The 18816-nt window shown below is 63.5% G+C and overlaps 4 protein-coding genes across 6 annotated transcripts in view; 3 read left to right on the forward strand and 1 right to left on the reverse strand.

The window, feature by feature from the left end:
* The first annotated feature begins 275 nt into the window (after nt 1–275).
* Nucleotides 276–2758, forward strand: TUBB4B (tubulin beta 4B class IVb). The gene is made up of 4 exons (XM_039220719.1): nt 276–409; nt 692–800; nt 892–1002; nt 1542–2758. The coding sequence occupies exons 1-4, from the start codon at nt 353–355 to the stop codon at nt 2600–2602; spliced, it is 1338 nt and encodes a 445-aa protein (XP_039076650.1). The 5' UTR covers nt 276–352; the 3' UTR covers nt 2603–2758.
* Nucleotides 2627–8882, reverse strand: FAM166A (family with sequence similarity 166 member A). 3 transcript variants are annotated; one of them, XM_039220721.1, is made up of 8 exons: nt 8789–8882; nt 6297–6428; nt 4531–4745; nt 4207–4457; nt 3994–4120; nt 3630–3724; nt 3174–3291; nt 2627–2837 (listed from the first exon to the last, which is right to left on the reverse strand). In XM_039220721.1, exons 2-8 carry the CDS (start codon nt 6350–6352, stop codon nt 2749–2751), a joined length of 951 nt encoding a protein of 316 aa, XP_039076652.1. In that variant the 5' UTR covers nt 6353–6428; nt 8789–8882; the 3' UTR covers nt 2627–2748. The 3 variants fall into 3 exon arrangements, with proteins under 3 accessions (XP_039076652.1, XP_039076651.1, XP_039076653.1); XM_039220720.1 differs by lacking the exon at nt 8789–8882 and adding an exon at nt 7936–8399; XM_039220722.1 differs by lacking the exon at nt 8789–8882 and having other exon boundaries at nt 6297–6450.
* STPG3 (sperm-tail PG-rich repeat containing 3) lies at nt 8348–10254 on the forward strand. Its single transcript, XM_039220723.1, has 6 exons — nt 8348–8506; nt 8606–8760; nt 8871–9005; nt 9111–9199; nt 9488–9788; nt 9910–10254. Exons 1-6 carry the CDS (start codon nt 8400–8402, stop codon nt 10041–10043), a joined length of 921 nt encoding a protein of 306 aa, XP_039076654.1. The 5' UTR covers nt 8348–8399; the 3' UTR covers nt 10044–10254.
* Nucleotides 10255–12341: 2087 nt separating this feature from the next.
* NELFB (negative elongation factor complex member B) overlaps nt 12342–18816 on the forward strand; it is a 10335-nt gene continuing 3860 nt past the window's right edge. Inside the window, exons 1-10 of the mRNA XM_039220737.1 lie at nt 12342–12609; nt 13044–13207; nt 13431–13530; nt 13948–14178; nt 16289–16474; nt 17049–17161; nt 17701–17803; nt 18021–18116; nt 18317–18459; nt 18548–18654. Coding sequence (XP_039076668.1) covers nt 12508–12609; nt 13044–13207; nt 13431–13530; nt 13948–14178; nt 16289–16474; nt 17049–17161; nt 17701–17803; nt 18021–18116; nt 18317–18459; nt 18548–18654 — 1345 coding nt within the window. The 5' untranslated portion in view covers nt 12342–12507. The remainder of the gene's footprint in view (nt 12610–13043; nt 13208–13430; nt 13531–13947; nt 14179–16288; nt 16475–17048; nt 17162–17700; nt 17804–18020; nt 18117–18316; nt 18460–18547; nt 18655–18816) is intronic.

The raw sequence follows: 18816 nt of genomic DNA on the forward strand, positions 1-18816 counted from the left end.
GCTCTCCGGAGCCAGCCAATGAGAGGGCAAATCAATCATTTGAAACACCCAATGGGCAGAGTACTGCAGCGCGAGGGAGGGGTGTTTGATAGGGAGAGCAGAGGCCGAGGCTGACCAATGAAGAGCGAACGGCCCTGGGAAGGTGGGCGTTAGACTGCTGGATTGACGGGAAGCACAGCCAGTCAAACCAGGACGCTTGCCAGCCTCGTTCTCGCGGCCCAATACGAGGCTGGCGGAGGCGGGCGCGGTGGATATATAAGCGTTGGCGGAGCGTCGGTTGTAGCACTCTGCGCGCCCGTTCTTCGGCCCTTGCGTCCGTCCTTCCGCCCGCGCCGCCGCCGCCGCCGCCGCCATGAGGGAGATCGTGCACCTGCAGGCCGGCCAGTGCGGCAACCAGATCGGCGCTAAGGTGGGCGGTGGGGCGCCTGGGCCCCGGCGCGGGTCTCTGAGGCGGGTGGGCGGGAGGCGGAAAAGATGGCGGCAGAGGGCCGGTGGGCGGCAGCGACCCGCATTGCGGCCCGGCACGGGGTCGGGGCCGGGGCGGCGGCGCAGGCCCCCGGGGACGGACCTGGAGGCGGCGGCGGGGTGGCGGGGGAGGGGAGGGGAGGGCCGCGCCCATCCGGGGCGGGGCCGACTCCGGGCCGCGCCGGCGTGACTCAGCCCCGGCCCGGCCCGCCGGCGTCTCTCGCAGTTCTGGGAGGTGATCAGCGACGAGCATGGCATCGATCCTACCGGCACTTACCACGGCGATAGCGACCTGCAGCTGGAACGGATCAACGTGTACTACAACGAGGCCACCGGTGAGACACCACGCCCCTTCCCTAACTCCTTTCTGCCTTCCCCTGCGCCCCTTCCTTCGCTGACGTCCTCATCCCCTTTCCCCCGCCCCAGGTGGCAAGTATGTGCCCCGCGCTGTGCTTGTGGACCTGGAGCCGGGCACCATGGATTCCGTGCGCTCGGGACCCTTCGGCCAAATCTTCAGGCCAGACAACTTCGTTTTCGGTGAGCCGCGGGTGGGGGCTGGGCGGCGGCTTGGTCGCCAGGAGGCTCAAAGGTCAAGGGGTGGCCAAGGTCACCCGTGGGTACCGCAGAGCTGAGATGGTGATCCAGTCTGCCCCCTGGGCAGAAGCTGTCGCCCCTGGACACCCTCCTCCTCTTCCTGGAGGCACTCAATCTCCTAAAGCGGCTTTGGGAGGGAGGCCCAGCTGTCCAGCCGCAGGGAAGGAGTCAGCAAATGTAATCTTCCTGCTACAAACGTCGAGTTGCAGGCAGTGGAAGCTGAGTTGCAGCTCATCTGTCCTTGAGAATTGGCAGGGGCCGCCTGTGGGAGGGGATGGCTTATTGGTAAGCCATCTTGGCTGGATCCCTAACTCAATTTTTAATTGAGCAGCCTCTTGTCTTACCGGTTTGGAGGCCCATTTGCTTTACCTGCCGGCTGAGTTCTGTGTGTTCCCTTACACCGTGTCATTTGGGCTTTTTTGGCACGGGTGACTAGTGGTGACCACATGCCCAGCAAAGAGTGACCGGCTGCCTTCTTACAGGTCAGAGTGGTGCCGGGAACAACTGGGCCAAGGGGCACTACACGGAAGGTGCGGAGCTGGTCGACTCGGTGCTGGACGTTGTGAGGAAGGAGGCTGAGAGCTGTGACTGCCTGCAGGGCTTCCAGCTGACCCACTCCCTGGGTGGGGGGACCGGGTCTGGGATGGGTACCCTCCTCATCAGCAAGATTCGGGAGGAGTACCCAGACAGGATCATGAACACGTTCAGTGTGGTGCCCTCGCCCAAGGTGTCGGACACGGTGGTGGAGCCTTATAATGCCACCCTGTCGGTCCACCAGCTCGTAGAAAACACAGATGAAACCTATTGCATTGATAACGAGGCCCTCTATGACATTTGCTTCAGAACCCTAAAACTGACCACACCTACTTACGGGGACCTCAACCACTTGGTGTCAGCCACCATGAGCGGGGTCACCACCTGCTTGCGCTTTCCCGGCCAGCTCAATGCTGACCTGCGCAAGCTGGCTGTCAACATGGTCCCCTTCCCCCGCCTGCACTTCTTCATGCCCGGCTTCGCCCCACTGACCAGCCGAGGCAGCCAGCAGTACCGGGCCCTGACGGTGCCCGAGCTCACCCAGCAGATGTTCGATGCTAAGAACATGATGGCTGCCTGTGACCCCCGCCATGGCCGCTACCTGACCGTGGCCGCAGTGTTCCGGGGTCGCATGTCCATGAAGGAGGTGGACGAGCAGATGCTGAATGTCCAAAACAAGAACAGCAGCTACTTCGTCGAGTGGATCCCCAACAACGTGAAGACCGCTGTGTGCGACATCCCGCCCCGGGGCCTAAAGATGTCAGCCACCTTTATCGGCAACAGCACCGCCATCCAGGAGCTGTTCAAGCGCATCTCGGAGCAGTTCACGGCCATGTTCCGGCGCAAGGCCTTCCTGCACTGGTACACGGGCGAGGGCATGGACGAGATGGAGTTCACCGAGGCCGAGAGCAACATGAACGACCTGGTGTCCGAGTACCAGCAGTACCAGGACGCCACGGCCGAGGAGGAGGGCGAGTTCGAGGAGGAGGCGGAGGAGGAGGTGGCCTAGAGCTGATACCCGGTAAAGCGTGTGGAAGCTGTGTGAACTCTTTAATCGCTCACAATCTGTTCTCCCATAGCCGTGTTTCTGTGTGCACTTGCTCCTTTTCCTGTCTTGACGTCACATGCTGTACAGACGCCACCATTAAAGCATTTTCATAGTGTCTGGTTTCGCCTCTCCAGTTCCTTCTGATACGCTCTGCGGGTGCTGTTGCCGAACGTCAGCGCGTAGTTGTCTTGCATGGCTGTGAGGGTGACCCTGCAGCTGAGCCCCAGCCTTGCCCCTCGCCCAGGAAGGGCATTCGGAGGGCCGCCCTGGGCACCCACCCACCTGGCCCACCCACACTGAACCTCTGGAGGGGCCCCGTGGTCTGGAAGTGGCCAGCCTCCGTGGCTTTGAGTAAGGGGGGGAGCCCCCTCCTCACTGGGGGGCGGGGGGGTGAACCCTTGGGCCATATAGCTGGCTCTGTGCCAGTGGTATGCGGCAGTTACGGCCCCCCGGCCCCCCAACTCCTTCCTGGAGCAGCCTGGTCACTGTGTCCTTGTTGAGCAGGTAGGTGAGGGACCCGGTGTGTACTCACATGGTATAAACCCCATGTAGAAAGGGATCAGGCCTTGGCTGTTATAGATGGTGGTGTTGGGCCAGTGTGTTCTGGGCAGCCTTTCCCCCAAAGCACAGATGGGATTTTTGAACAGGAACTGTGGAAACAGGCAGGTGCTGACACGCTGCCTTCCCCAACCAGTAAGCGCAACAGGTGATGGTGGGGGCTGGGCTGGTGCTCCCAAGGGCTCCCCTGCCCTACCCTCCCCACAGTGCTGGGGAGCAGTGAGCCTAGATCTGGCCAGAAGGACGAGGGGGTACAGAGGGGGAGCAGCATCCCCTCCCCAGGCCTTAGGGAAGGCTGCCCTTCACAGCCCCCTCTGGGGAGGCCGGCTGAGCCTTGGCCATGCTCCTTCCTGCCAGGAGGTGTGGACACCACCCCGAGTGGGCCATGCTGGGCACTTGGAGCGGGCGCGGGAGTGTGATGTCCTCGTACCTGGCTCTTGTCAAACTCGTCCATGGCCTGTGTGACACCTTCGCGGTAATTCACCCCCATCACCCAGGCAAACCGAGGGACAAAGCCAGCATAGCCTAGGGAAGGGAGTCATCAGGGCCCTGGCCCAGGTCCCCGTCCCCTGCCTCTGGGCATAACCCCTTCATAACCCTAGACTTGCCTGCTGGGGCCTGGTGGCGGCGGTGGGCAGGAGCTTCCCACCCTGGGAGAGGCTGGCCTCTAGGAAACAGCCCTGGGGGCGGGGCCGTGGCTGGGGGCGGACCCGCGGGCAGCTCTCCTCACTTGCTCTCACCCCTCATCCTGCCTGGGACGTGAGGGTGCGCACACCCAGGCCCCGGACACCCACCTGAGATGGCTTTGCGTTGGATCAGGTTGGGGTGGTCCAGCTGGGGGAGCCTCTGAAACCTGCCCACGTCCAGTGTCTCCTGCTGGTGGCCTGGGGGTGGGTATTCATCCCTCCTGCAGTGGTACAGCTGGGATGGGAGGGGCAAGTCACCGCCGCAGCCCCACTGGGGTCTGGCAGGGGTGAGGCTTTAAACCCAGCACACCGTCCAGCTACCTGGGCCGGCCCAGGGGCCTCGTGGGCAGGGGTGGTGCTCTTCCAGCCCTCCTCCCCATATGCCAGCCGCAGGCCTGGGTGTCCAAAATCTTCGGAGTCCCCTTTCCTGCCCGGTGGGCACGGGGGGTAAGGGGGGTAGGGCACGAAGCCCGCAGGCAGCAGGACCTCCCTGGATCCGTTCTCTGCCTCCGGCGGCTCCTCGTGGGGTGGAAACCGGCCCAGGATCTCAAAGTTCTTGTAGGGCTTCAGACCTGTGTGGACAGGGTGAGTATGAGCGGTGGCAGGCAGGAGGGCGAGCCTGGGGCGGGCGGGCGGGCGGCTCACCGGTGTAGTGGGGGATGTAGGGCTCAACCAGGTCTCGGTAGGGGATCAAAGGTGGCTTGGGCTTGCTGAAGTCCTCGATGAACTTGGGCTTGGAGACGGGGGACAGCACCGAGCAGGGGCTCTTGCGCACGCTGGGGTCTGTGAGCAGCTGTGCTGTGGTGCGCCCATAGGTGTTTCCCACCTGGTAGCGCAGCTGCGGGTAGAAGCCGGCATAGCTGCGGACGGAAGAGGAGGGGGACGCAGGGCCCTTGAGAGGAGGGCGCGGCCCCAGCCCGCTGGCCACAGGCACAGGCGCCTGACCTCACAGGATGGGAATCCCAGGAGCACCTGCCTTCAGAGGCTCTTGAGGCTTGAATGGGCGAGCCGAGCCCTGAGAATAGGCCTGCCCCGCAGGCGAGATGCACGGTCATTCACCGTCAGACTGCCACGCGGTCTCCACCCAGCCGCCCGTGAACAAGGAGCTTAGAGATGACACGGGGAACTCTGCCCCCTTGAAGCATTTATGGGGATGGCGACAGGTTCCAGGACCAGACCAAGGCACAGCCCAGTCTACATGACGTGGTAACCCGGGAAGGCATTCCTGACTTTGGACACCTGGGAGGCCAGGAGCCATCTGTGTGGAGCCAGCATTTGAGAGGCAGGCGGGAGGGCTGCTGGGAGGAGGCAGCAGGCTGAGCTGAGTGTGTTTTGAGAGACCAGAGGAGGAGTGTGGGCATCCCAGTGCAGGCCCCGAAGGGGAGTAGCGGTGGGGCATGACCCGAGGAGGGCGAATTGTTTTCTTTTAAAAACCTGTCAAAGTGGGGGCGCCTGGGTGGCTTAGCCGGTTAAGCGTCTCACTTTGGCTCAGGTCATGATCTCATGGTTTGTGGGTTCAAGTTCCATGTTGGGCTCTGTGCTGACCGCTCAGAGCCTGGAGCCTGCTTCGGATTCTGTATCTCCCTCTCTCTCTCTCTCTCTCTCTCCCCCTCCCCTGCTCATGCTCTGTCTCTCAAAAATAAATAATTGCTAGTTAGAGATTAGCAGGACTGAGGCGAGAAGGGTCAGAGCCCTCTTCTGTGTCACCTGACCTCATGCTTCTCCAGAACCATTGTGGAAAGTTGGGTCTGACTCCTTTCTGGACTTTTTTCTTTTATTCTTTTTAATGTTTATTTTTGAGAACACACAAGCAGGGGAGGGACAGAGAGAGGGGGACCGAGGATCTTTGAAGGGGGCTCTTCCCTGACAGCAGACAGCCCGATGTGGGGCTTGAACTCAGACACTCAGCCAACTGAGCCGCCCAGGTGCCCCAGACTTTTCTCTCTCCCATGGATCTGTGTGTAGGCGTGTACGTGTGCACATGTATTCCAGAGAGGACTTGCTTTTATTTTAGTGGTTACCTTGGGGGTACCTAGTAAGGCAGCCTGGCAGCCTGGGCGATCAGTTTACTCTGGAGGCTTCTGTCTTTGAGACATGCAGCATCCTATGGGGTTTACACTTCGTCAGCCTCTGCCAGCTGTTGGGCCCTGGTGTTTTCCGCTCTTACCAGACCTGTTGGCCATCTGGTAGGCTCTCGGCAGGGTGCCAGAGGGGAGGGGGGGTTCGGGCCCTGGGGGCAGCCCTGCCCTAGCACTTCTGCCCCAGGCCTTTCCGGGGGCTCCCAGGCCTCACCCCCACTCCCTAGAGACTAGCTTGGTGCTGTCTTCACAGGTGGCCTTGCGCCCTTGGGCCCCAGCCGCACTCTGCCATCCTCCACGGACCCCGGCCTCCCTCAGGGCTCCAGCACTTACCCAGGGATGTAGTGAGGTTCTGGCGTAAAGAGGCTGTGTTTCTGAGTAGCTGTCATCTTGCCTCAATAGCGCCTTTGATGGCTCAGCCCCTTTCAGTGTCTGACTCCCTTCCCCGAGAGGGGTCCTTGTCGCCTGGAAACCATTGTGAAGAGGCCTGCCATTGTTGGGCCCTACCTGGGCCCAGCCCCTCCCTTAACCCTGGGAGTGCTCCCATTTTACAGGTGGGCCACCTCGGCCCAGACAAGCCGCAGGCTTGTCACACTGAGGACCTCTGGGCTCAGAAAACCGGGGCAGCCGTGGTGGCCCTGCCAGGAACTGCGGGGTAAAATCAGGCCTGGCCTCTTGCTGCCCCGGGAGCCAGTAGCCAGCGGGAAAGCAGCCTCCCCACCAGGCTTGCTCCCGAGGCCAGAGGCTCTGGAAGCTTCGCAGCATCGTGGGAAGCCTCGTCAGGAGGCTTCCGAGCTTCAGCGCTGCTGCCAACTCTGCCCGGAGAGCCTTTCCCCTGGAACTGGGCACCGCTTTCCATTCTAAACAACTCCTGATTTTATTATTATTATTTTTGGTCTAGGAATGACTTTCCAACTATATTAAACACAAAGGGAAGTACAAAAGCAAAGGATTAGCAGATTCTAGTACCTGTCAAAGAACACAAAAATTACTCAAAGGCAGACTACGAATTGGGAAGAAAAGATTGCAACAAGTGTTATGGACAGATATGCTATCAGCATAAAGACTTTGTAAAGCAAAAAGACAAATTAACACAATGATAGAAAAAGGCACAAGTAATGTGAACCCCTTAAGACCCCAGAGTCCATACACAGACAGAAAGTTGAGCCTGAAATAAACGCTGGTGAGGTCTGACACTGGAAGTTTCTGACGCTCATTGCCAGCAAGATCCCAGGCGCTGTCCGGATAGCAACTGTGGACTACAAAGCACGTCCATACAAGACATGACACTCTTTGACGGGGTGCTTCCACTCGTGGGAATCTACCCTAAGGAACGACTGACATTTAGCGGAAGACATCTGTGCTGTCATCCATCACAGTAAAATGTGTTACAGGGAGAAATCAGAACTAACCCAAACGTCCAGTGCTTGCTAATAAAGCCCCGCCTGCAGCCACCGTCAATTATGCTCTCAGAGAACACTGTGCAATAAGGGAGGGGCCCGGAGCCCCGGTTGTGAGCCCCTCACCCTAAGGAGACACAGGTTTCCTCAAGCAAGTCTCCATTTGTCTATCTGTTCCTCCATCTGGAGCGCCCCTGGAGGCCAGGCAGGGTCAATGCTGGATGGGAGGGATCTGCAGAGAGAGGGACTGGGTCTGGGTAGGGCGGGCCTGCAGAAGATATTCTTGACCGGGCCCCGTCCGCACCGATTAGGTCAAGACCAGAGCCGGGGCTGGCAGGCTGCTCAGCTGGAGGAGGCACAGCAAGGGCACTGGCGCCCGGGCAGGCTCACTCTCATTTGGGCTTCTTATTCCTTCGCATTTCAGCCTGAGCGGTCCCATTCATCCGTGACACCTTACAGCCTCCGTGCTCCTACGCGGAAGACAGGCCCCCACATCTCTGCCCTGCCTGGGCAACCAGGCAGCTCCAGTCCCAAGGCTGCCTCTACGGTCAGCATGGTTCACCCAGACCCACCTGCCACCGCTTTCCTTTTCTGAGAGCTGGGCTTCCAGCGAGAGCTCCTCCTCCTCCAGGGAGTTTCCCTGGATCCCTCCACCCAACCCCCTACCACCTCGTTCTGGATGGCACTGCACAGCGAGCATTCCATAGCAGCCACCCTCTCCTCATCCCTGTGCGGAGGCCTGAGTCCTCCCAGAAGCCCTTCTAAAGTAGACCCTGGCCCGCCAGGGGACCCCGAATTCTATGAGAGGAGAGGGTAGGGATAAGAGGAGAGAAGAGAGGAAATGAGGCCAGGCCAGGAGTCACTGGGGCAGACTAGGGGTCCCCCCGGCCAAGGCTGACGCCAGGGGAGGGCCCCCTCGGAGGGCTGGACAGGGTTCCTTCTCTAGGGAGTCCCTGGCAACTGAGGCCCATTGAGGGCCCAGTGAGGTCACAGAGCTCCGAGATGTCCCTGGGGAAGGGAGCCAGACACTTTGACAATGAATTTTGACCAGAAGGCTGTGAAATTCATGGCAAATTTTTACATCAATGGAGGCAAACACTGGACCCACGGCCCGCTGAAGCAGAAGACACTTGTGCCATACCAGTAACTTCCCAGGGGGGTGGGGGGCTGGGGGGGCAGCCCGAACGCAGTGGCCTTTGTACTGGTTGGATGGCTCTTGCTTCTTTTCTGTCCCCCTTGTAGGCCCAAGGCCTGTGTCTTGTTGCTGGGCCCCCAGCCAGGGGCCACCTGGGAGGAGATGCGGCCCCCAGGACTGCAGGAGTTTCAGCCTGGCCTCAGGATCCAAACGGCGCCCCCCCCGGGGCTCCCCGCTGTCTGCACCCAGAACCTGAGGGAGCGTGAGTAAGGGTCCTGGCTAGCCCCTACCTCTGTCTGGCCTGAGGAGGCGCCCAGGGGTGGGGAGGTCCTGCCTGCGGAGACTCTAGGCCCAGAGCTTGCTTCCCGCCAGTGCTGGAGCGACGCCCACCCGTCGTCACCGACCTGCAAACCCCGGGCCCCACCACGTACCAAGTGCCGGCTGCTTCCCTACGCGAGTCCTCCCCACACCCCCACTTCAGCATCGGCCGCAAGCACCCCACCCGCGGTGCGTGGCCCCTCCCTGCGCGCCTCCACTCCGTCTACCCCCTGCCCGGGGGGTGGGGCTCCGGCTACGAGCCTGCCGTCCCCAACCACGCCGCCGCTGCTGCAGAGGGCGGAGGCCGCAGGGCGTGGCAGACGGTGTGGTTCCAAAACGAAAGCCCCTTCGTACAGAAGGCCGACTTCCAGCAAGAGCAAAAGGTGGCCGGCCGGCCGCACGCGTCCCGCGGGGCGGGCCGGAAGCTGCGGGCCGGGGAGGGGCGGGGCCTGGGCGCGCGCGGAGGGCGCCGGGAGGGGCGGGGCACAACTACGGGGCGGGCTGGAGGAGGGGCCCGCGGGGGCGGGGCCTGCGGGTAGGCGGAAGCGGTCTCAGGAGCGGGCTTACGGGGCGGGGCCCGTGGGGGCGGGTTGGGGGAGGGGCCTGCGGGGGCGTGGACAGGGGGCCTTGGGCGGGGCGGGAGGTGCAGGCCGCAGCCTCTTTCCCCTCAGTGGCCGTCGCCCGCGGACTATCGGCCCCTCGACCAGTCTGCCTGCCCGGCCTTCAGCTTTGGGGGCCGCCGCCCCGCCTCTAAGACTGCTGAGGCGCGTTCCCGCCCGGGGCTGATTTGGGCCGGCCTTGCGGGTTACCGTGCCCAGTCCCGGCTCCAGGCCCCTCCTCAGGCGCCGGGGGGCGAGAAGGGCCCCAGCCCCAACACCTACGACATCTCTCCCGGGTGCCGGCTGCAGAACCCCCGCCCGCCCGCCTTCTCCATGAGCCGCTCACGGGCGTTCGCCTCCTGGGTCAGCTCCTGTAAGGAGACCTGTGGTGGCGGACGCCAGGCCGGGGGCAGGAGTGGGGACTAAGCCGGTGGGGACCTGGGAGCCGTGCAGTGGCCGTCGCCACTGGTGGGGGTCCCACCTTCTCTCTGCAGCCCACACCCCCGGCCCGGCTGCCTACTACGTGGAGGATTGCTATAACTCACGCTTCCCCTCGGCGCCTGGGGTGGTCATCCAAGGCGTGAGAAGGCCCAAGCGCCACGACACGGGACCCTTCTGCACGCTGTAGCGCCCGCTGGGCCCAAACTGGCCACCGGGTGACCCGTGGACCCCTGGTCTCCCTGGGGGCCCGAGTTTGGCCTTCTGACCCTCTGGGCGCCTCTGATCCGCCTCCAGGCTGGGCAATCCCTTAGTGAGCTGCAGACAACAAGCAGGGCCCAGCCCGAAGCCCCCACCTGCCCACCCACTCGCCATACAGAGATGCTGTCGGTTCTTTCCAACTCTGTTGTGTCTATGACTGGTGAGCTGTCCCACAGATGTGGCCTGCTGCCCACCTGGCGTGCGTGGCTTTCCTCGGCCAGGGGTCTCCCTCTGCTTCCCCTTCAGTGCTCTCTTCTCTAGGGTGGGTGGGGTGGCAGCCTGGGACTTCCTGGCTGGGGACGGGATGGGAGGGAGACCTGTTGGCAGTGCAGGACCCCCTCACCTGGCTGTGCCACCCAGCAGACTGGTCCAGCTGCCAGCCTAGCCAGCCACCAGGGAGGGCCCAGAGGATCGGCTTCTCAGGGCCTGGCCCTACTTCCTTCAGCTCCTGCCCAAAGACCCTATGAACCTGCCTGGGGCTGTGCAGGCCGCGCCGCAGCACCTTCACTTGTCAGGGCCCTGTCCTTGCCCTCAGCAGCAACCTGCCCACTACCCAGGGGTTGTCACCAAGAGTGCCTCCCTCCAAGGGCCTCACTGCAGCTGGTGGTGACTGCACCGATTCCTCCAGGGATCCTCCCTGTGCCACCCAAGTCCTGGGCCAGAGCTTGGCCCCTTCACAAAGGCACTGCAACAGCTGCTCCTGTGGTGTGGACATCACCCCATTCTGCAGGGAGGCCAAGGCCCAGAGGGTCTGAATGCCACGCACCTGCGACCTCCTCTAGGGTGGAACTGCTGGGGGTTGAGTGCCAGCACCCCTGGGAATCAGAGCAGTGGGACTGCAGATGGCCATCCTGGGGCCCGCGGCTGACCGGCTCGGGCGGCAGGCAGCAGAGACGGAGCTGTGGGAGCCCTGGCCTTGGGAACTTGGCTCAGGGGAGGGGGGGTGGGAACCAGAAGCTCTGCTCACTGCTGCACCACTGGCAACTCCTAGTGCTCCAGGTCAGAAGTGGTACCAGCTGGAAGGATGGAACAATCCCCTCTAGCTGGGCTGAGGAGGGAGGGCTTCCTGGAGGAGGCAGTGAATTGACTTTTAAAGATGATCAGGAGTTTGCTGGGCAACGTGAAGGGAATTTCTAGCAGGATAAACCTCAGAAGCCAATGCACACAAAAAGGGAGATGTGGTGTTTCGTGTGGCCAAGCTTGGGAGGGTACAGGGCTGTTCAGGTGAAAGGAGACGAGCTGGTGAAGCGACAGCCTGCACAGGGCTGAAAGCTGGGTCCAGGGGCTTGCACACCTAGCAACGGGGAGCCCTCGCAGGGTGTGTCAGACCAGGCAGTGCCCACTGACTGTGTGAGCTTCTTGCACCCAAAGGACAAGGGACACCAGGACAGCTGAGAGTTGAATTTGCAAAGTGTCAGGTTGGACACTTCAGCCTGAGGCCCACCACCTTGGGCGAACTTGGGGTTACATGCTCACGGTGATGAGGGCAGCCATCCTTGGTCATGATCCCACTTTGCCGCCAGAGCTCTGCTAGGTCTCTGTTGGGCACCTCTGGAGGCACACTTAGATTTTAGTCGCATTTGCAACAACCCTGTGCTGTGAGCGTCATCCCTATCCCGGTCTGACAAGGGGGAAGCCAAGTTCCAGGGCGGGAGAGGGCTGTGCGCCTGGTTGAGGCCCAAGGGCAGGGAGCTTCCGCGGCTGAACGCTCCTTTTCTTGAAGCAAAACTCTTCCCACCGTTAAAAGGCTGCTGTGAGGTCAACAACAGGATTGTTCATGATTATAAACATAAAACATCCTTGGTTAAAACGTTAGTTCTGAAATACATAAAGCAGGCCAACCCCGCCGGCAGCACCCCTTCTCCCGTGCCCGGCCCCCTCCCCGGTTCCCGCACCCTCAGGGGCTCCGCAGCACCCTGCTGGCCCCGGGCGCGGGTTCTTCTGTGGCCCCAGAGGAGGACAGGGTCAGAGGTGGCGCACGCCACGAGGTCCGGCCGGAGTCCGGCCTCGGGACGGGGGTGGCGCTCGGGCGGGCGGGGCCCCTGCCGACAGCCCGCGCAGAGCCTGAGCACAGCTTCCGCTCGCGTCCGCTTCGCCCGGCGCCGGGCGGGACGCCGCTCCCGGGAACCTCTGCGCGGCGGTCGCAGCGTTTCCGGGGGGGCCCGTTGGCCAACGGACACGGCCTCGCGGGGCGGAAGTGGGCGGCTGCGGTGCCCGCGGAGCGGCGCCGCGGGCGGCACCTGGCCGAGCTGGAGGGCGCCGGGGAGCGGAGCTCGGGCGGCCCCCGAGGCCCGAGCGAGCGGACTTCGGGGGGGCCTGCGGCGGCCGCGCCGGCATCGGGGGAGCGCGGCGGGGATGGGGCGCCGAGCCGGGCAGGCGCGGGGGCCTCGGCCATGTTCGCGGGGCTGCAGGACCTGGGCGTGGCCAACGGTGAAGACCTGAAGGAGACGCTGACGAACTGCACGGAGCCGCTCAAGGCCATCGAGCAGTTCCAGGTGGGCCCCGGTGGGGAGGCTGGCGGCCTGGGCGTGAGCCCTGCCGGAGGCGAGGGGCGCGTGGGAGGTGGGCAGACGTCCGTTCTGCGAATGGAGGAAGCGGATGCCCTGAGCTGGTTCCCCGCTGATGGACCTCTGGTTGGGTTCCGGGGCTTGCAGTTATAACCAGGGGAGGGACCCTTGCCTTCTTGGGTACTCAGGGCCTCTGGGGTGCTGGCTAGGCGTGGCAGCCACCGAGGTTTCCGTTGTCGCCTCCCTGCGCACCTAGCCCCAGTAAGCAAAACCGACCCCCCCCCCCCCNGGGTACTCAGGGCCTCTGGGGTGCTGGCTAGGCGTGGCAGCCACCGAGGTTTCCGTTGTCGCCTCCCTGCGCACCTAGCCCCAGTAAGCAAAACCGCCCCCCCCCCCCCCGCCCTGGTCCTGTGTCTCCTCAGACAGAGAATGGTGTGCTGCTGCCGTCCCTGCAGTCGGCCTTGCCTTTCTTGGACCTGCATGGGACACCTCGGCTGGAGTTCCACCAGTCGGTGTTTGACGAGCTTCGGGACAAGCTGCTGGAGCGCGTGTCCGCCATCGCCTCGGAGGGGAAGGCTGAGGAGAGGTAGGTGGGCGGGTGACTTGGGCAGCCCCCTTCCCAGCCTCGGGAGGACTCAGCAGCAGTTAGTGTTCCATTGGCCGCACACCCCTGCTGGAAAAGGGGGCCTTTGCTGGCGTGCCCCACCCACGGACACCCATCCCCTGATCTGTCATCTGTCTGGCGACAAGTGGACAGCTGCTTCGGACTCGGTCCTGTGCTGCTCCCTTAGTCACATGACTCTTTCCAGGTACAAGAAACTGGAAGATCTTCTGGAAAAGAGCTTTTCTCTGGTGAAGATGCCGTCCCTGCAGCCAGTGGTGATGTGTGTCATGAAACATTTGCCCAAGGTAAAACCCGCGGGCCCACGTGCTCAGGGCGCTCTCCGCGTGAGCCCTCGCTTGGAGACATGGAGCATGCGCTTCGTCAGGCTGGCACCTTAGCTCTGGGGAGCCCTCCTGAGCTGCCTGCCCAAACCCCGAGCAGCCCCGGGGCGTGCTCTGCACGCTGGGTTTCCCCCAACAAGCCCCACGGATGCTGACGCCTGGTGTGTGAGTTGGCTTGTGGGACCAGTGGCGACCCGGCAAGAGCTGTTTGTGTTCAGCTTGGCTGCTGCTTTATGTGTGCTGCGGCCTGGGGCCCAGTCACCGGCACCCCCAGTTGGTGGCGCTGGGCTGGGGTGGTCTTTGCTGGGGGAGCTGAGGCCTCCTGACCTGTCCTGAGGGAGACGCCTGGGCCGCTCACGGGTGGCGGGTACGGTCCCGCAGGTCCCGGAGAAGAAGCTGAGGCTGGTGATGGCCGACAAGGAGCTGTACCGGGCCTGCGCTGTGGAGGTGAAGCGGCAGATCTGGCAGGACAACCAAGCGCTGTTCGGCGACGAGGTCTCCCCGCTGCTGAAGCAGTACATCCTGGAGAAGGAGGGCGCGCTGTTCAGCGCAGAGCTCTCCGTCCTGCACAATTTCTTTAGCCCTTCCCCAAAGACGAGGCGCCAGGGCGAGGTGAGGAGCGGGGCGCCCCGACCACCCTGGTTCCCACCCCCGGTGCACGTTTCAGTGGTTCTGGCCTTGGGAAGGGGGCGCTTGTCTGGCTGGGGGCGGCCGCGGGGGGCTAACGTGCGCCTCTCTGGTTTGATGTCCTTGGTGCTCAGTGAGTCGGCAGGCCTTCCTGGTTAAGCTTGTTGTGTTCTCTTTTGGCTCTGGGAAGTTTTCTTTCTCTTCTTTTTTTTAAAGAGATTTTACTTTTAATACTTTTTGTTCGTTTTTTTGAGGGGGAGAGAGAGCATAAGTAGGGGAGGGGCAGAGAGGGGGCGGGGACACAATGTGAAGCCGAAGCAGGTTCTGTGCTGACAGCTCAGAGCCCGCTGCGGGGCTTGAGCCCACAAACCGTGAGATCATGACCTGAGTGGAAGTCGGGTGCTCAACCGACTGAGCCGCCCAGGCGCCCTTAGAGATTTTATTTTTAAGTCATCTCTGCACCCAACATGGGGCTCAAGCACGCAACTCTAAGATCAAGAGTCTCGTGCTTTTCCAACTGAGCCAGCCAGGCGCCCGTCTTTTCCTTCCGCATTTGATTCGGTCATCACTTTGACAAATGTTGCTTGAGTTCTGATTTTCTGCTGTAGGCGCCTGCACCCTTTGTTGACTCCGGAGGCCAGGTTGTTTGCCGGAGGCACTTGCAGTGTGTGAGGGAGCAGGTGCTCCACAGTAAACGTCACGTGCTGGGCCCCTGGGGCTTGCGGGGTGGACAAGGGCCGTGGAGATGTGAGGTCGCAGGGCGAGGCGAGGCGGGGCTGGGCAGGTTGGGGTCTGGGAGTGAGGAAGAAGAGCCGGGTTGGGGTGTGAGCACAGGCTCTGCCTTCCCAGGCAGGCCGGCTGTCTGGGAAGATGAACTGATGTGGCCAGAGCCAAGAGCAAGCAGGGGGTGTGGGGGTGGGGGTGAGCTCGGGAGGGTGGAGGCCACCGTGGAGACTTTAGCTCCTCTCAGTGAGTTTGGGAGGGAGTCTGCTGAAATTGCCTGACCTGCTCCCGCATGATGGCTTAACAGGGGAGGGAGGTAATGGGAGCCCCCAGATCCTGGTTGAGCGGCGCAGGGGTGTCTCGTTGGTTCTTTGTTCAGCTTTCTCGCTCGGGGTTGTGTGTTTGGTGTGAAGTGGGATCTGACCTAATGCTTTCTCCCCGGATCTGGCCAGTGTTTGTGACGCTCCTTCCTGCCTGTGGTCTCTTGCTGCTCTTCACATCCCCCTCCTGCCTGTGTGGCCTTCACCGCGGCAAGGGGAGGAGAGTGCAGCAGGTGTGTGGAACGCCCACGGCCCCCAGGGCCACGGCTCTGCGCCCAGCCAGCCTGTGAGCCAGCACCTGCACTGTGCCACCTCCCGTTTGCCGTGGGGCCGGGCCGTGGTCAGGGCAGGCACTTGGCAGCTCTCGTCCACACCGGAGCTGCCCCCGTGCTGAGATGTGGGTTGTGCTCCAGGTCCGCTCTGCGCGTCGGGGTCCATGAAGCCTGCTACAGAGGCCTTGCTGGGGGCCCTCGAGGTTGCCTGGCTGGTGCCCACTGCCTTGTCCCTGCTCACCCTGCGCTCAGCGTCCAGCCTGGTGGCTGTTGGGGGGCTGTGGCGTCCATTTCCCCAGGTGGCCCTCCCTGTTTCACACCGTTAGAGCTGGAGGCCTGGGTCCTGTACACGGTCGCACAGTAAGCCGCGCTCCCTCCTGTTGGCAGAAGTGGCCGGAGACTTCCGCGCAGGGTTTGGGCTGCAGAGGCGGGTGGCCCCTGCCGAGGAAGGGGTACAGGCGCTGAACATGGGAAAACGCAGGGAGCAGGGCCGCCCGGGCAGGGCCACGGTGGCCGCTGTTCCTCCTCCCTGGCCCGGTCTCCTGTGCCGGCCGACGGGCAGCTCCGGGGGCTGGAGGCCCAGGCCGATGGCCTTTCAGGGTCTGTGGGGTCTGGTGTGGGGTCGTCTCCTCACAAACCAGGTTGCCCCCACCCCACACAGAGCTGGCGTCTTGTGACAGAGGAGACTGGGCACCAAACACACAGAAAGGGGGAGCTTCGGGTTGGGGCGGCGCTGCCACTGGGGCTGTCGTGACACCGGGGCGCACGGTCTCCCTCCAGGTGGTGCAGAAGCTGACGCAGATGGTGGGGAAGAACGTGAAGCTGTACGACATGGTGCTGCAGTTCCTGCGGACCCTCTTCCTGCGGACCCGCAACGTGCACTATTGCACGCTGCGCGCCGAGCTGCTCATGTCCCTGCATGAGCTGGACGTTGGCGACATCTGCTCTGTGGACCCCTGCCACAAGGTGGCAGCCCCGCCTGCCCCTCCCCCTTCAGGGCTCGGGCTGCCCGCCCACCCGGGCCACCTGCTGTGTGCCAGCCCCTGCGCCACCCCAGCCACCCAGGCTTAGGGGCACCTGAGTCAGAGCCAGCTGCCCTGCGTCTCCCGTGTTCACCTGCTCGTTATTCCTCTGGTCTTCCCTGGACCGCTGTCCCTCCCCTGCTCCGAGCCCGGAGGGGCCGCTTGTGCGCTCCAGGCACGCGGCTTTCGGGGCCGCTGTCGTCTCCTGCACGGATGCCATGCAGCCTGGGATAGCGTCACATCCGGGGGGCTGGGCGGCACCGGGGTTTGAGACTGTGGCCCCCACCCCCGCAGTGGGGGCTGCCAGAGAGGCCCCTCGAGAACAGAGCGTGAATACTGCCTGCTCTGGGCACCCCCGGGCCCGCTGGGGGTGTGGGACCTCAGGCCTGTGTGCCTTTGCACCGTCCCGGGCTGGGACCACACGGGGCTTGGGGTGGTGGCTGCACCTGAGCGGTGACTCCGGGAGCTGCCTGGGGCCACGGTCGTGACCACGTCCTGGCTGTGCTTCCTCCCCACAGTTCACCTGGTGCCTGGACGCCTGCATTCGCGAGCGGTTTGTGGACAGCAAGAGGGCCCGGGAGCTGCAGGGGTTTCTTGACGGAGTGAAGAAGGGGCAGGAGCAAGTCCTGGGGTAAGGGCCGGCCTTCTGCCAGTGTCCCCAGCCCCAGGGTCCCGTCCACAGGTGTCCGGACGAGCAGGCCGCGTCCGCAGTTTATTCCAGTGTGTTTTAGAACTGCCTGGCACACGTGCGCACGGCTGAGACCCGGCTGCTGGGGCCGAGGCTAGCAGAGTTTTGGGTGAGCCAGGGCCCGACCGCGGCAGGGGCGGGGGGGCAGCGCCATCCGGGGCCGCTGCGCTGGCGGGGCCCGCTCTGTCGAGCCCTCTCTCGTGTCTCCTCTCCGTGACTATCTCTGTGGGGCCCTGGCGAACTTACAGCCTCAGGACCAGGTCCTCAGAACCAAAATGGGGGCTTGATTTCTTAAAAAAACTTTTAAAAGTCTTGAGCGATTTGAGGGAGTTAAGGAGTTTAGGTGCCGAACAGCAGGTTCCTGTTTGGAACGAGCGTAGGGCGGGCTCCGTCCGTGTGGAGGGGCCGTTCTTCCCGGGACAGCGGCCAGGGCAGCGCACCTGTGTCTGCGCCACGTTGACGCAGTGTGCCCACCCCCCCAGGGACTTGTCCATGATCCTGTGTGACCCCTTCGCCATCAACACCCTGTCACTGAGCGCTGTCCGGCACCTGCAGGAGCTGGTCGGCCAGGAGACCCTGCCGAGGGTGAGCGCCGGGGCTGACCGCACGCTGCCTTCCGGGCGGCTGTGTAGCCGGGTCGGTGCGGCCCCGGGGGCGCCCTCCCGGCGGGTGGTGGCTGCGTGGGGCTTTGAGTGAAGCCGAGGAGTTTGGCCACAGCATGAGGACCCTGCTGGGCAACGAGTGGCTTCAGTGGGGAGGGAGCCTCGGGGGAGCACTTGCTGAGGCCTTGGGTTTCCCACAGGACAGTCCTGATCTCCTGCTGCTGCTCAGGCTGCTGGCGCTGGGCCAGGGCGCATGGGACATGATTGACAGCCAGGTCTTCAAGGAGCCCAAGATGGTAATGGGCCTCGGGTGGGACGGTTTTGCCGAGAGGCTCTGTGAGACCAGCGAGGGGGGGGGGTCTCGGGAGGGGGAAAGAGGGACAGGCCCTCAGGCTGACGTCTGGAGAAGGTAGACGCGAAGGAGGTGGGCGAGGGACAGGGTCCACGCAGGACACAGCCGGGGCCGCGCCGACCGCCCCTGGGCCTTCTGGCGTAGGAGGTGGAGCTGGTCACCAGGTTCCTGCCCACGCTCATGTCCTTCGTGGTCGACGACCACACCTTCAACGTGGACCAGAAGCTGCCGGCGGAAGAGAGAGCCCCAGTCACGTACCCGAACACGCTCCCAGAGAGCTTCACCAAGTATGGGCTGCGCGGGCACGGGCGGGGTGTGCCGCGGGCGCCGTGTGGAGGGCACCGCCCAGGGGTGACCCGCCCTCGCCGGGCTCAGGTTCCTGCAGGAGCACCGCATGGCCTGTGAGGTGGGGCTGTACTACGTGCTGCACGTCACCAAGCAGAGGAACAAGAACGCGCTCCTGCGCCTGCTGCCGGGGCTGGGTGAGTGCGGGCGCGCGCCCGTAGGGGCCCGGGGCCGGGTGAGCGTGTGGGCCGGGTGAGTGTGCAGGCCGGGTGAGCGTGCAGGCATGCCCCCGTGTGAGGGCTGGGGCCGGGTGAGCGTGCGGGTCGGGTGAGTGTGCGGGCGCGCGCCCGTGTGGGGGC

This window comes from Hyaena hyaena, unplaced genomic scaffold (assembly GCF_003009895.1).
Source record: "Hyaena hyaena isolate Hyena2069 unplaced genomic scaffold, ASM300989v1 scaffold_911, whole genome shotgun sequence".
Taxonomy (NCBI): domain Eukaryota; kingdom Metazoa; phylum Chordata; class Mammalia; order Carnivora; family Hyaenidae; genus Hyaena; species Hyaena hyaena.

What these genes read in the sequence shown, in the direction of transcription:
- FAM166A (XM_039220721.1), bottom strand. Translation starts at nt 6,352, where the DNA reads ATGACAGCTACTCAGAAACACAGCCTCTTTACGCCAGAACCTCACTAC. An exon ending in CTACATCCCCCACTACACCG is followed by an intron (nt 4,458 to 4,530) that starts GTGAGCCGCCCG and finishes CTGTCCACACAG; the next exon opens with GTCTGAAGCCCTACAAGAAC. An exon ending in CTACATGGGGTTTATACCAT is followed by an intron (nt 2,838 to 3,173) that starts GTGAGTACACAC and finishes TCACCCTCACAG; the next exon opens with CCATGCAAGACAACTACGCG.
- STPG3 (XM_039220723.1), top strand. Translation starts at nt 8,400, where the DNA reads ATGAATTTTGACCAGAAGGCTGTGAAATTCATGGCAAATTTTTACATC. An exon ending in AAGACACTTGTGCCATACCA is followed by an intron (nt 8,507 to 8,605) that starts GTAACTTCCCAG and finishes TCCCCCTTGTAG; the next exon opens with GCCCAAGGCCTGTGTCTTGT. An exon ending in CGCCTCCTGGGTCAGCTCCT is followed by an intron (nt 9,789 to 9,909) that starts GTAAGGAGACCT and finishes TTCTCTCTGCAG; the next exon opens with CCCACACCCCCGGCCCGGCT.
- TUBB4B (XM_039220719.1), top strand. Translation starts at nt 353, where the DNA reads ATGAGGGAGATCGTGCACCTGCAGGCCGGCCAGTGCGGCAACCAGATC. An exon ending in GTACTACAACGAGGCCACCG is followed by an intron (nt 801 to 891) that starts GTGAGACACCAC and finishes CCCCCGCCCCAG; the next exon opens with GTGGCAAGTATGTGCCCCGC. An exon ending in GCCAGACAACTTCGTTTTCG is followed by an intron (nt 1,003 to 1,541) that starts GTGAGCCGCGGG and finishes GCCTTCTTACAG; the next exon opens with GTCAGAGTGGTGCCGGGAAC.